Source organism: Accipiter gentilis, chromosome 6, assembly GCF_929443795.1.
Source record: "Accipiter gentilis chromosome 6, bAccGen1.1, whole genome shotgun sequence".
NCBI classification, from domain to species: Eukaryota; Metazoa; Chordata; class Aves; order Accipitriformes; family Accipitridae; genus Astur; species Astur gentilis.
This window is the reverse complement of record NC_064885.1, coordinates 16537405-16552719: the sequence shown is the minus strand read 5'-3', so window position 1 is coordinate 16552719 and position 15315 is coordinate 16537405. Positions and strand designations below refer to the sequence as shown.

The following is a 15315-nucleotide window of genomic DNA, read 5'->3' as shown; positions in this document are numbered from 1 at the left end:
GGAGACAAAGAAACAAATGCCCAAAGAACAAAAACCTGAATCATTCTGAGTTTTTTTCCTTTATTCCAGCATTCTGCATGTCAGGCTCTGCTGCTTTTTGTGAAAATTGGTTTTATTGTTGGCATTTTTCCAGATGCAATGAATAATAGAACACCAGATGTCCACTGCTGAGAAAAATTACAGATGAGTAAACACTTTTCTGTGGTAGCATAAAAATCTATTAGCACTGCTTCTAGTGTGCCTGTAGACTGTGTACGCTCTTGGCCTGTTGTGCTTTGTGCTGTACAGAGATGAAAATCCAAAGCCTGTGTGACCATTAAATGTATTTGACTACACCAGGGATTCCTGCCTTCCTCTAGACGTGGATTATTTTGCAGGAATAAGCAGTCACTCACTGAAGTGCTTGAGTGTGTATTTAATCACTGGATTTAATTTTAATTATTGGCACACATGGATTTGATTGAGGGTAAAGTCACAGAAACATTAGAAGAAATGGGGGAGGGGGTGGTGGTGGTTAAGAAGGGATATCAAGAGTTCGTGTAGTTCTCACCCTTTTTCCTCCAGCAGGCACAGTTACAGGTATGCCATGTTTTCAGACCCAAAGCAGGCTGTGTTCCCAAAGCCTTGTCTGTTTTTTCCCCAGCTGTTTCAATCTCCTAGGAATAAGCTTTTACCACAAACTTTGCTATGTTTGTTGTACATGACAAGTGTGACCCATCTATTTGGGATAAGAAAAAAATCTTGAGTGGTGGGTAATGCACATTTGCTTGAACAAACTATTAAGTGCTTCACTAGTCCTTATCAAATTTTTCTCAGTATCTTACCTTGTTGCAGTTTAAACCTGTTGCTTGTCCTATTCTCACTGAGAACAAGAGTTATTCTCCCTCTTCATTGCCTTTGGAGCAGTTTTTACATATTGGAAAAGAAGTCATCCTCCTTCAGTCCTGTCTGTGTCCAGCAGTACTCTCCTGTTGCTTTCCTGTGCAGGAGTGTTTCTGAGCCTCCTGGAACCCTGGCTTGGCCCACTAAAATTAACTCTGCAAAACCCAGAAAAGTTTTATGCCATTTTAGTGGGCTGAATTGGCTTACTAAGAAATCACCTGAAAGAGACGGTCCTTTTTGGGGGGAAGCATTTTTCATTGTCTTGATAACTATGGTGAACAGTTACGCTGTCCATTTCATTGTTCAGTCTTTTACAAGTTTTCATTGATTGCTCAGTCTTTTGTTTGGAGGGTGATTCCACAGTTGCTATGATAGGCAAAATCTCTCTCAACTTTAAATTTGTCCCATGGGCTTTTTTGTGAACTCTCAATGCTCTTGCATCATCTTAAAAAGATGGGTGAGTTTATCTTCTCAAGAATCCTTCTGACTCTTGAAAATACAAGTGCAGAAAAGTAGAAGACTTCCAGGATCCATCTACTCATGCTCACAGTTTGAGGATAGTAGAACCTAACTTTCTAGAGCCCTTTTTATTATGTGCATTTTATGTTTGAAGCAGGTAGGAGGCTGCTAAATAGCTGGTATTATCCTAATGAACAGATGGCAAGGAGCAAGTTGTTAATTTAGACCTTAATGATCCAGAAATGGGACTAGCATTAGAACTCAGTGCCGTAACTTTTAGTTCTGTGCGATCAAACCATAATTATTTCCCTTAGGAGTGACGGAGTGCCCGTAGCCCCCAGTGATCTCAGTTGTGAATGCTCAGTGCTGCAGAAAATCAGGTCAAGTGTCTCACTGGGTGCCCTTAGAGTGAGGAGCAGTTATGTCTGAAGAATCTGTAAGAATAACAAGGGAAAGCAATCTTGTTTTCATATGCTCAGTCCATCAAATTTATTTTTATTTAAAAAAACCCAATAATTACAAATTGAAAAGGATAAAATTTCTGTTCTTGAGCAAACCATATACAGGTAGTCATTTGCACGAAGCATTTGATTAGTATCTTTAGTATTAGCTGTCCTAGGTATTATAAGAAAGCAGTATATGATAGTTTGGTTAAAAACTAGTGAAGTAAACACTGGAGATGATCAAACAAAATTGTCTGAGTGATGTGTGACATTTGAATCAACTACGCTATTATAACCATGGTTAAAAGGTTATGTCAGCTTTCCTGTGTAATCCTAGTGTCAGCGCCTCGGCACAGACACACACAGTACAGGAATTAGCTGCTACCTTCTGGAAGCAGTAGCAGAAGATACAGGAAAAACTGATTGGTTTTGGCAGTTCACACATTTTGAGACAGAAAACTAAGTCTAGAAATGTGGTAGTATGACTTGGAGGTTTTTGTCATTTAGGAATTTTATTCACAGCTCTGCAAGAAGTGCTTTGCGTAACCTTTCAGTGTGAGGTCTTGCATTCGTAATTGTGAAGAGCACAGGATAATATTGGACACTAGAAAGTGAGACTTCAGATTATTTTTCTGGCTGACTGGGCAGGACCTTTCTAGGCTAAAAGTGTTTGGTAAGAGGAAGCAGCAACAACTGTTTTGCCTGTAGAGTCAGTTTTACATGTTGGTGCAACTGTAGTGTGCAACTGAGGGGACAACTGAAATTGAAGGCAAGGTTAAACGGACAGTTAGGGGTTGCTGTGAGATAATTCTTGTTCCTATGTGTGTATATATATAACACATGTGGAAATATCTTTAAAAATGGAAAGAAAAAAAGAAACTTTAGTCTGATAACGGACATCTACTAAATACTTCAATTTTGTGTACACCTCGTGTTTTTGTTCTTGGCCTCCTGTTTTTCTTGTATTATACACATTAGCCCTGTGAGCTTGCTTCCCTTTTTTAATGTATTAACTTCTTATTGACATTTTCTGAGGAAAAAACAACTGTCCATCCTCAGCTTGCTGTTCTGATGACTCCATCGTTCTGAAACCTAGCCAAACCGTGTGCCACTGTTCAGAATTGTCCCTTTACTGCAGAACAACGTATGTCCATGTCGCTCTTGTACTGGGGAGCCGAGCAGTGGGCACAGCTCTCCAAATATGTCTTATCAGCTCTGAATATAGGGAAAGGTCACCTTCTTCGATGTGCTGGCAGTGCTCTGCCTAAAGCAGCCCAGGAGATGCTGTTGGCCTTTGCAGCAAGGGCACATGGCTGGCTCGCGTTCAAGTTGTCTACCAGATCTCTTCTGGAAAAGCTGCTTTGCAGACGGTTGGTCCCAAACCTGTGCATGAGGTTGTTCCTTCCCAGGTACAGGACTGTGCAGTTCCCTTTACTGAACTTTATGTGATTCCTGTTTGTCCGTTACTCCAGCCTGTCCAGATCCCTCTGAATGGCAGCACATGCATCTGGTGTATCAACCAACTCTCCCATTATTTTTTTTTTTGCTTTTGTTGTCGACGTGCCTTTGCAGGTTGGGAACTGCAGGTCCTACTGGGTATTAAACGGATAACAGCAACAGCAGAGACACACATTTGGGGGAGGGACGTGGCATACTAATAATAGTGTCCAGTATGATTCTGAAGGTTGTAGGAAATGAAGCATTGCCATGTTGCACTAGCCTAGTTGATCCTAGTATTATCTCCTATCATGGTTAGACTGGATTAAGAATATTGCAGACCACATATCAGCAGAGTTTGCTATGTACTTCAAGTATTGAAGGAACTCACTAGTGCTTAGTGTTAATTTTTCTATCACTTGGACTTTCAATCTTGGTTTAAATACTTATTAAAATGTAATAATGTAAAATTTAGATTTTGTGTAGAACTTCAATGAAATTATCTTAAAGATAGGCTAAATAAGCATTATGTCTTGTTTGGCCTTAAATGATGCTATGTATTTTCAATATCAGAGCTGGAAGATGTGATTTAATTTGGCTTTCAGTTCAAGTGGCTGCAGGGTCAACATGAATTAATCAGTTTCTTGTTCCAAACCTGTAGCAGAAACAGTAACATATGGTTATAGAAATACATAATCCAAAGCAAACAAAAACTCCTGAGTGATGAAGAATGTATCACAGCATTTGGTAAATTTGTTATAGGGTTAGTTCCTGATGACTGTTTTTCTAGTTCTGCAGGATTTAGAATTGCACTTCCAATTTCTAAATATTATTTTTGCTTTGGAGGTGGGATAGCTGGGCAGGAAGGATTTAAGTGGTGTGCTCAAGGCCATGCATGGGGTTAGATAAAGCAGTAAAAGGCTAGAATTTATCTGTCTGCATGTAAGATCCTCTTTTCTCTCTCACCTTGTTGATAAAAGCTTTTAGAGCTCTGTCTCAGTGTGCAGCATGCTGCCTTCTAACAGGATTGTTGTTTGCTGCTGATGCAGGCCTTTTCCTGCTGTCAAACGCTGTTGTTGGGCAAGAATATTGAGGGGACAAATCTTGTCTCTAAAGTGAACATGAAAAACTTGAGTTTTATGTGTTTTGTTTTATGGTGCTGTGTAATGGCATGGCACACCATTGTGTATTCTAGCTTCTTGTCTATACAGGCAGTACATTTGGAGTTCTCAGATTTCCTTTGGGCCATAATGGGATGGAGAAGTGTACTGCTTTACCATTTTTCAACTTGCAAGGAAAGACATAGCAGGGAGCAACCAGAGAGAAAGCAAAATAATTTTAAATGGAGAATGAAGTTGTGACGTATGGTCATTACCAATTAAGTAGTAGAAGATACTGCTCCATCAGTAGGAGCCATTGTTTGAATATATTTTGCACTTGGACAGAACGAGGTCACTTGGTCAACAAGGAAAGGGTTTTGAGTGGGAGTCATTCAAATACCAGTTATCTTTTATTTTTGATATCTTCTAGGCAATGGAATTAATAATGATGTAAATCTTATTGCTAAATTGAGGAGTTGGGGGGTTTTGTTTGCTTGTTTTGTTTTGAGTTCAGCTTTATAAGGTTAGTTGAACTTGATTTGGTTGTTGCAACCAGGTAGTTGCTTGGAACAACTCTGTCAGCTTTCAGGGTTTGTGTCAATCTGTTTGTTTGTTGTTTGGCTAAAATGGGTAGATTACTTCAGCACCAGAGAGGCAAACAAACAACCTAAAGACTGCAAAAAATATGGGTAGCTTTTCATGTTAGTAGAGACTTCAGAAAGTATTGATGGAATGCATGTATCAGATTCATTGTTGTAAAACTGTAGAGCCTTTCTTAAACCTAAGCTCATTATGAGATACTTATTTAAGAAAAACTATCATAAAACTGACAACTTCCCCCAAAAGGCCTTTATTTATTTTAAAGCAGAAGTTTTATATTATGGTCATTAAGTCTGCCCTGGTTATTGTGCATGATTAAAAAACAGAAGCAAAAAAGAGAAATATTTACTTGTGTTCCCATTGTATGTGTCTTCTAGTGCCTGCTTTATATTTGTCTGTAGGTCATTTTTAACTATGCCAGCATAAATTTGTCACCTTAAAATATACATGTGCCGGCTGAAAAAGCTGCAAACATGCTAAGGTCATTAAAATAGGGATTGAATGAAAACATCACTTTTTTTTTTTAAACTCCTAAAATAGAAGCACTTGACTGCAATTTAAAGGACAACTTCAGCTGTATTTTGTTTATTGTAGTTTAAATAACCCAAAATGCAGAAGTATGAAGTGTTCCTCCCCCTGCTCTTCTCTTCCCCAGGATAAAGGTGACAAAATGGGAATTTGTTTCAAGCTTTCAGGATTTTTTTATCAATGGCTTTATTCTCAGTCTGAATGAGACAGAAAGGAGGAGACTTTGTCTTTCCTGTTTATAAGTACATCATCTTTAAGAAACAGGTATTTCTTTTATTAAAACCAGAAAAAATGTGAAAGCTCACATTTGTGTAGTCTGTAAGGATCAATGATTTTTCACAGTTGTCAAAATGAATTTAATTGCATGACTAAATTGAGAACACTGTTCCAAGCACATACAGCTTTTCATTAGTCACTATAGTGCCTTATTTTATTTCCAAACCAAGCCTGAGTAACATGGGTGATAAATAATTTAAGACTGAGTTTTGGAAGCAAGTGGTGGTGTTTCTGTGAGCATAGAGGAATGTAACTGTTGATGGAAGTTGCAAGGCAGTTATCCCAAGACTGCTAAGGGTTTGCTAACTTCAGCTGAGTATCTGAGTTATCCAGAATATATAATAGCCAGCAGGACTGTAGTGGACATGTGTGAGGGATATGGCTGATATGGATTGTGTAATGGGGTGGTGCAATTCCATGTAGTGTAGGACTCAACTTCTGGTCAGTCCCACAAAATAAGCAAGATTGTGCATTTTCTTTTTGGGCTTCTGGTGCTGAGCTGTTCATTTTCTGGCTCATCAGTATTGACAATTCTTACATTTTAGCACTCTTTGGCTTAACACTTGTTAAGTGCCTTTATTAACACAAGACAGTAGATGGGCAACTTTGTCATCTTCTAGATGGTCCAGCCTGGACCTAACCACATACAGATGGGTCTTTTCCAGCACTGTTTTGCAGTTTCCTGTTTAGCATAGGGACTGTGAGAAAATACCACAGGACCTTGCAGTTCCCTGTGTGTCAGGTTTGTGGGTCCAGCCTCCTTGGTTCTTCAGTTGCTTCCGAATGAAATAGCTCTTCGCTCTTCATACCCTTCACTACATACTTTCTTTTAGACCAGTATTTTGCTTTTCAAGTAAGTTATCTCTGAGTAAGTATACTTTTCCTTGTGTGTGAAAGCACTTCCCTAGAACAGTTGTATGCTGCTGGTTGCTATATCTGAGCATGCACAGCACACCAGTTATGAAGGGTGATAACTAGGTTAAAAAAGAAAATAAAAAAAAGAAATTCCACATAAGTTGTGCAGGCTGCCTTAAACATCTGTGGAAAATCTCTCACATGAAACGCACACAAATTTCCTTGAACTTCTTTTGAAAGCTCTTCCGAAAAGGAAGATTATTGCCTATTATCCTGCTAGAATTAGATAATCTGAAGATCCCAAATGGATAGGTTTACTCTGAGATCTAGTTAGCATATGCAAGAGTGTGTGTGCGTGCGTGCTTGTGTGTACAAAAAAAATATACTTTTTTCTTCTGATTTAAGCAAAGGGAAGGTATTACAAAAATGTGTACATCTAATTGTCGTGGCAGGAAGAAAAAATACTTGCAGAAACTTAATCAAAAGCTTTCTTCTTCTGTTTCAGGATTTTATTAAATATTCTTTTTAGGTTATACCTAAATACTAATAGTATTTTGTGACCACCAGAGTGCATGTTGTTCCGATCGTAGTGAACCTCTCAGTTTCAGAGATCTGAACATTCCCTTTTTTTCTTCATATAGGAAATCAACTCAAAAGTTAATTCAGTCTGATGCTATGTTTCTTTATAATAAATTCTTACAAGTGCCTGAAATGGCTGCTTTATGTTGTTGTATGGGTGTGTCGTTCTCCTGTTAAGAGTAATTGCATCCTTTAAAACATAGTAATGACTAGTGTCTCTAATGAAGAAACACTGTTAATGGAAACAAGTTATGGAAATAGCACAAATGGCATGTCATATAACATTTTAGTTCATGACAAACTCGGACAAACGTGTGTCTTATAGTGAAACTGGAGAGCTTTTACTTGGTGTACTGGCTGTGGAAAATGACCCCCTTTAAACTATTAATGTTAGAGTGATACCTTTAATTCCAAACAAACTTCTCTTTTGTTAACATTAGTTTTGCAACAAAGTGGCTTGCTAATGATACCTTAGAAAAAAAAACAGCCAATGAGATGGCAGTATATAGTGAAAAATTTAAATTTATTGATGAGACATTTTAAGTAAAACTGTTGGTGGCGCAAAGTAGTAAGTACTGGAAGAACTAGTTGTATGCATCTGTGAGTCTATTTGGAACTGTAATAACCAGAGGCAGAAAAGTCTGTTCATGCTGTACAGTTATGGTTTTGGTAAATAAATACTGATGTGCATATAGTAGGATGGCAAATAATGCTTTACATGTTGTACTGTTTTGCTTAGACTGGTGCAGTTTTATTTAGATACTGTGTTTGGTGCAGGTCACGTTACCTCTTCCTGGCTTGATTTTCCTGCTGTCTTGTGCAAGGCTACTAGAGCACAGAAGAAACTGCCCATTGAGAAGAAATTAAATATTTAAATAAAAGAGATTTAAAATATCCCATGTTTTAAAAATATGAAGTTAAGTCCTTGCTATTCACTGCCATTGCTCAACTGCAGTCCTCCATGTGGATATTTATATTACCCCAGGATCTGTAAAAGGGGAGAATGAAAGAAATTATTTTAGTTTCTCCAGAACTTGCATTTCTCATATGTTTTATTACATCAAAGATTATTGCATCTGTCACACTGTGCCATTATTGAATGATAGTCACATCTGCTGGCATTAGTCAACTCCTTGATTAGTCTTCTGGGTAGAGAGATGTTACTAGTGGGTGTAGTGGTACCACAGATGAAGTCTAGTTTATTGTTTAAACTTACAACTTTGGTTTGATCAGGTTAAAATAGTTTCTGTTGCAGTTAGACATTTGCACAGCTTCTGACTATTCTGTGAAATTGAGTCACATAAAACTGTGAACCAGTGAGTCTGACTGAATAGGTGTAGTTCCATTGAAGGGAAAGTTGTCAGAACTATTATCTTCTACCTGTTTTATTAAAACCTGTATGATTTTAGGTGCAGATCTTTTGTCTTGATTCAAAACTAGAAAAGACTCTTTCTCATGAAACCAAACTTTTGTCTTGCAAGTTTAATCTGTTGTATGACTAGAAAATAAATGCCTTAAATCTAGATCGTCGCATTCTCTGATTGCTTAGGCTTATATATTTATCTTGTTTATTTAAATTTTCTCAGAGTTCTGCTTGTGTTTTTGCATTAGAGTTACCACAAACAAATATGGGAGGTAATGCAAAATACTTTGTGCAGTTAAAAAAGAAAAAGAAAAAAAAAGTGAAGTTGCCTAAACAGAATAGTAAAAACTGAATGCAAGAATATGATTAAGCTGTCCTGGGGGTATCCATTCTAAATTTCATGTGGTTTAATAGTGATGCTACTTCAAAATTGACCATTTTTGTTTACAGTGCTTTTTATTCAATGTATGACTATTTTGGAATCACATCTAACAATTTTTTTCTCTATTTTACAGACTGGACTTTGACATTCTTTTCATGAAAGAGGTTTCCAAGTAGTTGTCTTGTAATAACTTTGAGAAGAAGTTCTATGTAGCTCTTACTTTCAAGAGTGCTGCAAAAATGATTACTTCAGATTTGCCAGTACTACAGTGAGTATATGTTTCTCTGTATATTTGAAATCTTCAGTTTTAAAAAGGTTGAACTAAACAGAGAGGTGATTGTGAGGATAAAGCACAAGCTTGAGAGAAGTGCAGATTATTATGACTGTTCTAGGCCTCCTGTGTTTTCATATGCTGACAAACTGCGTAAAAAAATCAAAACACTTAATCTAAAAGATATTTCTTTATATGTATGGAGATTTAACTTTGCTGTGAAAAGCAAAACAAGATCTTTGCTACTTTTATGCTTCTGAATGTTGTGAGATTTCAGACACGTGTATGGGTTTTAGTCATAATTGACCATATTTGTGTATTCCAGTTGTGTACTCTTTCTTACAATGAGCTGTATTTATTGTGCAAAATGCCTTTGGCTTCTGCAGTTGAAGACAGCAAGTGGCATTAGCGTGTTTTGATCTTGCTGGGAAATAGGAGTGGCTTATACAAACGGGAACATAACTGTGCTGGGTAAAGTGAACTATTGGAAAGAATAGAGTGGAAGTCTATGAGAGAAGCTAGAGAGTAAATCAAGTAGAGTTAAGAAAGGAATCTTAGAAATGGGAACAAAATGGAGCTTTATTTGATGTGGTGGGTTGACTGTGGCTTGCTGCCAGACACCTACCCAGCTGCTCTCTCACTCCCCTCCTCAACAGCACATGGGGAGAAAACAAGATAAAAAAACTCATGGGGTGAGATAAAGACAGGGAGATCACTTACCGATTGCCCTCACGGGCAAAACAGACTTGACTTGGGAACAATTAATTTATTGCCAATTAAAAAAGATTCAGGTGATGGTGAGAAACAAAGACAAAAACTAAAATGTGTTCCCTCTCCCCCCTGCCCTTTTCCTGGGTTCAGCTTCATCCCTTCATTCCTGACCCCTCTACTTGCCCCCCCAGCATGGGGTCCTCGGCATGCAGGTACCTGCTCCAGTGTGAGCTCCCCAGAGGTGCACCTAGGGGGGAGTCTGTGCCGGGGCACTGGCTGCACCTTCTCCTTCCTCCTGCTGCTCACAGGGCTGGTCCCTTGTCCCTCAGGGCATTTGGCCCTTTTTTCAGTAGCTCTCACAGAGGCACCTATGGCTGCCCTGACAGGCCCAGCTGTGTCATGCCCTGCCCTGGTGCCGTTGGAACTGGCTGTGCCCAGCACTGGGCAGCCCCGGCCTCTACTCACAGAGACCTCATGGCCCTGCTGCCAGCTCCTGGGCACCTAGACCAAATACATTTGGTAATTATCTGACTTTTAGGGTATTTTTGCTTGGAATGAACCTATGAAAATAGGAATTGTCACAGGGTATACAAGTGCCTCAGTTTATCAAGTGGTGTTCCAAAGCTAAGATTTCAAATGCCTTTATTTAAGAAACTGAATGCTTGGACAATTGTAAAGTTATTTGACCTTAATAATAATAATATGCTCTGCATTGCATTTTTTTCTTACATTTTTAAAACCTTTTTCAAAAAAAGTTAATTTCTGCTGTGTGTGAGTATATGGCTAAAGACAGGGATGACCCCGATGGATAGCACTGAGGAGGGAATGTCAGCCCTTGGTGGGGGTTCTGGTTAGCTTTGAGGGTAGTTGTGGAAAATTTTTTTCTTGGTTTCTGTTTTCCTGGATGTGCCACATTCAAGAAGTGAGAGTGTGCTTGTGAAATGTGCCAAGGACAAAAAGCTGGGTGATTCTGTCATGGCAACGGTAGGAAAGGGATATTCCTATTCCCAGGTCAAGAAGCTAGATGGCCTTAACTAGTGAATGAAATATTGTAGAGTTTGAGGTTAAAAATTGCGTATTAATAGATTTGGTAACTCTGCACACCAGCTGAAAAACCTGAGGAACATTAAAGATGTCAGCATATTCTTTAATCAGAAGATGATTGTGAGCCACCACTATTATGCAACGTTAAAAAATGAAAGAAAACATGTATGTTGTTTTTTCTGGTAGAGCTGGGAATCATCTAATGCCGCTGTGCGAAGTGTTGGTGACGTCATCATCAGTAATACATATAGTTTTGGTTGCTCATAAACAAGAGGAGGTCTGTCTTTTTACAAAAAAATCAGTAGGATTTGCACATAATGGTTTTGAGACTGTTCTGAGGGCTCAGCACATTAAGTCTAGTGTGGACGAAGTATCAAAGAAAGTGATAACCACTACTTCAGTAGATCCCAACCAGACTTTCATCAGAAAGGAGTCTTGAGGGTGAGAACACCTGAAGCAATCTTTGGCCTAGGGGTATTAGCTTCACACATTTAGATTTGGAAAGCCACAATCCGGTTCCACATAGAGAAAGCCAAGGTTTTCTTTCTAGCTCTTAAATAAGCAGCTTTGAAGGATTATTATAATCTACCACTCCTATGCCTTATTTCTAATTTTTTGTAATGTTTTTTAATCTTTTTGGCTACCCGCTTTAAACAAAAGGTCCTAAAGTCAATTTGATGTATTAATGTACTTTGCTTAGGACCGTATCAAATATTCCTTCCCACATTCTTCTCTGTTGAGGGGACATGAAAGGAGAAATCTTTAATGTTTCTGAATTCATAGAAGTGGCTTCAGAATGCAGTGAAGACAGGATTTCACTTATTGGTGTTTCAGATGTAGGGAAAAACCCCTCTGGTGTATTTGACCTGGGTGACTGACTGTTATGAGTCGTCTCTCAATGGGATGACTCATATTTGCTGTGAGGCATGTTCCTCTTTAGATTTTGAAGATCAACCATGAAAGCTGATTCATCCATGATTCATGAGCCTGTGCATTTAGCCATTTTTCTTCATGAATGCTTTTTTTTTTCACAAGGCTGAGTCTGGTGGTAGCAATTACTGAATTTATCTCTGCCAGAACCTTGAGCCACCTCAGCATCACCAATAAAAGCTTATAGAAGCATTTTTATTTACAAAACCTGATACCTCAACAGAGGTTTTTGGTGTGGTGCCTTTTTAAGGGGGGGTGGTATAAGCTCTATAGCTAGGGCTCTATGTAATAGTAGAAGGAAGGTAAATATGTTTTGATTTATTTTGCAGAGATGTGAAATTTACTGTGTCTATGGAGTACGTTCTGCAGAAGCATGACATGATAAAGGGCTGCCCAGTAATCTGTTAATTCTTCATTACCATATGGTTAGTTTCAATGGCTAGTTATTATAACTTTGGAATAATATCTGGAGTTTTTAGGAGGGATCCTGGAGTTACTGTCAGTTTTCTAAGATGCTTTAGCCAACACAGAAACCAGAAAGAAAAGCAGGGTAAATTTGAGCCCCTAAAAGGGGTTTATTACTTGTCTGCTCTACTCTGCCCACCCCAATCTTGTAGGTCTCCACACTCTGCCAAATTCTCTTATGTCTCTCTCATGTCAAAGGTGTCTTTGGAGAGGGAAGGTTTAGCCTTGGGCACTGCCACGTCTCCTCTTGTTAGAAGAGACAGGTCTCCTTAGGCCCAGACTATTTTCCCTCCCAACAGCTTCAGGAAAGATAAATTGTGACTAAGCCTAAGTTTTCCCCTCAGGTGACTAGTCACACACATGTAAAATAGGGATAAAGATAATTCTGGTCTATTAAGATGTGGATGACTGCCACCAGATAAATTACTTCCTACCACTTCTGCAATATGTGTAGGGAATGAGGGAGATCCATGCTGGCCAGATACTCTTCTCAATGTTAAACACCTGACAGAACTGCAGGGAGTTAAGAGATGCTTTACTCATCGTCTGAGTTCAGAAATAAGGAGAAAAGGGGCATGTGTGTGTGTACCCAGAGCAGCTGTAAAGCTTTGACAGAAGCAAGAAGCACTACCTCCCAAACTGAAGAGACTTAAGGCCGCAGTGGAAGGGCCTTTCTGTGCAGAGGTTGCATGATTCAGACAGAATTCTCTGCTGCTTGAAATGATATTTATTTTAGTGTTCAATCAGCCAAGCACTGTAGGCTGTCCTTGATCCTGTCTCCCTGCTCCAAATAATGTGAGGATTGAATGGAACTTACTTTCTGACGTTTTCCCCTTACTCCTTACATACTTATATTCTTTGCTGGAAATAAATCTCCCCTCTGCCTCACATACTGTTAGGGTGAGATTCATCTTGTTTAATTTTAAAAATTTATATTTGAGCTGCTTGTCTAGATCACCTTACTATCAATGGAGAGAAAAGAAAATCTGTAAAACCTAAACTGACCAATTTTGGACACTGACCTTAGTGTGAGGTATATTGCACCTTAAGAATTTCTGTTTTCTGCATTGTATATGTATCAAATTTAGATGAGATGAATCTCACCCTTAATACTGATTCATTGAGTCTTTTTTCCAAAAGGCTTCCAGCAAAGCAGAGAAGTTCTACCAGAAAAATATTAGAGAAGCATGGTTATCAGGTTTAAGACAACAGTCTAAGACAAAGAAGAGAAGGTGGTTAATAATTAAACTGTTCCTTATATATGCAGTGTTCCAAAGCAATTGAAATTTCCAGACCTAAATACATAAATCTCAGTAGGTTTTGCTAGACCCAGGCAGAGGCTGTAGCAAAGTCAGGTTCCCTGTGGACTAGGTGCATGCAAAATAGTAGTACAGTTTAAATTTATTTATACAGCTCTAGAGTTTCAAGTGAAGTGTTTTGAGCCATTTGTCTAGGAGGACTGATGAATCTGGTTTTAACAGAGTAAAACCTTTATCCTGATGATATTAGAGGTGCCGTTTTGGAAGCTAGCAAAGCTGTAACATTTCTCCAGGAATAGGGGTATTGCTTAGACCACACCATGCCTAACATTTTTCCACTAAGGGCCTGTGTAGACCAGAGAGAAGCTAATTTTTTCTACAGAGGGCAAGAAAGAATGGCTTTAATTTCTCTACAGCAATGGAAAGCAGCAGATATTTTTATAGGGTTCCTCACTTCTGTATTCAGAAGTTATTTAAAATTTTTTTTTTCGTGAGGCAATACACATTTTTGTCAAATTAAATTGCAGTGTGATGGCTGGTCTTTGAGTAAAGGCTGGATACTTCCATCTGCGTAGACATTGTTTTCAGCTGTATTCACTGCATTGCTTTTCACTAGTGTGGCCCTATTTTACCAAATAATTTTGAACTATATATGGGATATCTTTTAGTTTTAGGCCTTTTACAATTTTTTTTTCCAAATTCATAGCTCGATACTGAGTTTTTTAAGTTTCATATTTTATGAAGCAGAAAAGCTACTTCTCTTTAATTTTATCACAACAAAGCTGCATTTTCAGTGTTTTATAGAGATACTGTTTACAAGTGTATAATTTGGGAACTCAAACGTACTTGATTACTGTTTTTCAATCTAGGGTGCCTGGTTTTCTGGGGTACATAGGGTATTTAGAGATAATCCATTGAAGTTACTTTCAGAAAAGGAGATTCATATATGTTTTACCTCATTCTGGCTTTTGTGAAGGATTCTGTTCACCCCTTGGTGGCTTTGTGCTTGCAAATTGGAAAAGGTTGGAAAATAATATCTTAAAATTAGAAATTCATCATAGTTCTGCAGAATTATTTGGGTTAGAGCAGACCTAGAACAATACAGTAACTTCAGTAAAGAGAATTATCAGAACATTCTTGACGCTGATACAATGATGTTTGTATCTTTCTGCATTACTAAATAGCTTTCTTGGTGATATAGCAAATTGGTGAAGTATTCCTGATTTATAAAACAAAATAAAAAAATAAAATCCCAGACAATGTGGAAGGTCTGTGTAGATCTTGGCTTGCTGAAGCTTCTTGGTTTGTGTAAACCAGATCACTAATGCCACCTTTTATGTTTGAGGCTGTATAAAATAATGGAACAGCTGTGATTTTCACCTTCCCCTTGCACAAGTTTTACAGCAGTTTAACTCCTTTCACTTCAAGGAAATGATACTGGATTTAAAGAAATCTCTGATTAGAGCTAAGCTTGACCAATCTTTGAGTAATCTAGGATGTTATTACAGTTACTCTTTCATTTACCGAGATTTCATGCACTGGTGATCTTGCAAACTAAAAATAAAGCACCTCAGTAACAGGTATGGTTTTGCTTGTGGGCTCTTCTTGGGCAAAATCTAGTGTCTTAGAAGATCAATTACAATCTGGGTTTCTTCAAGCAGCCAGGTCTGTTTTGAAGGCAGAGAGGTACCTCTGCACCTGGCTGGGGGGTGGGAGGGGGCAGGGGGAGTG

General features: G+C 38.4%; 1 protein-coding gene across 10 annotated transcripts in view; it reads left to right on the top strand.

The window, feature by feature from the left end:
• Positions 1-15315, top strand: part of STAG1 (stromal antigen 1) — a 203965-nt gene that overhangs the window by 35417 nt on the left and 153233 nt on the right. For all 10 annotated transcript variants that reach the window (XM_049803267.1, XM_049803268.1, XM_049803266.1 and 7 more), the window contains one exon: positions 9038-9172. In XM_049803267.1, the coding sequence (XP_049659224.1) occupies positions 9144-9172 (29 nt within the window). In that variant the 5' untranslated portion in view covers positions 9038-9143. The remainder of the gene's footprint in view (positions 1-9037; positions 9173-15315) is intronic.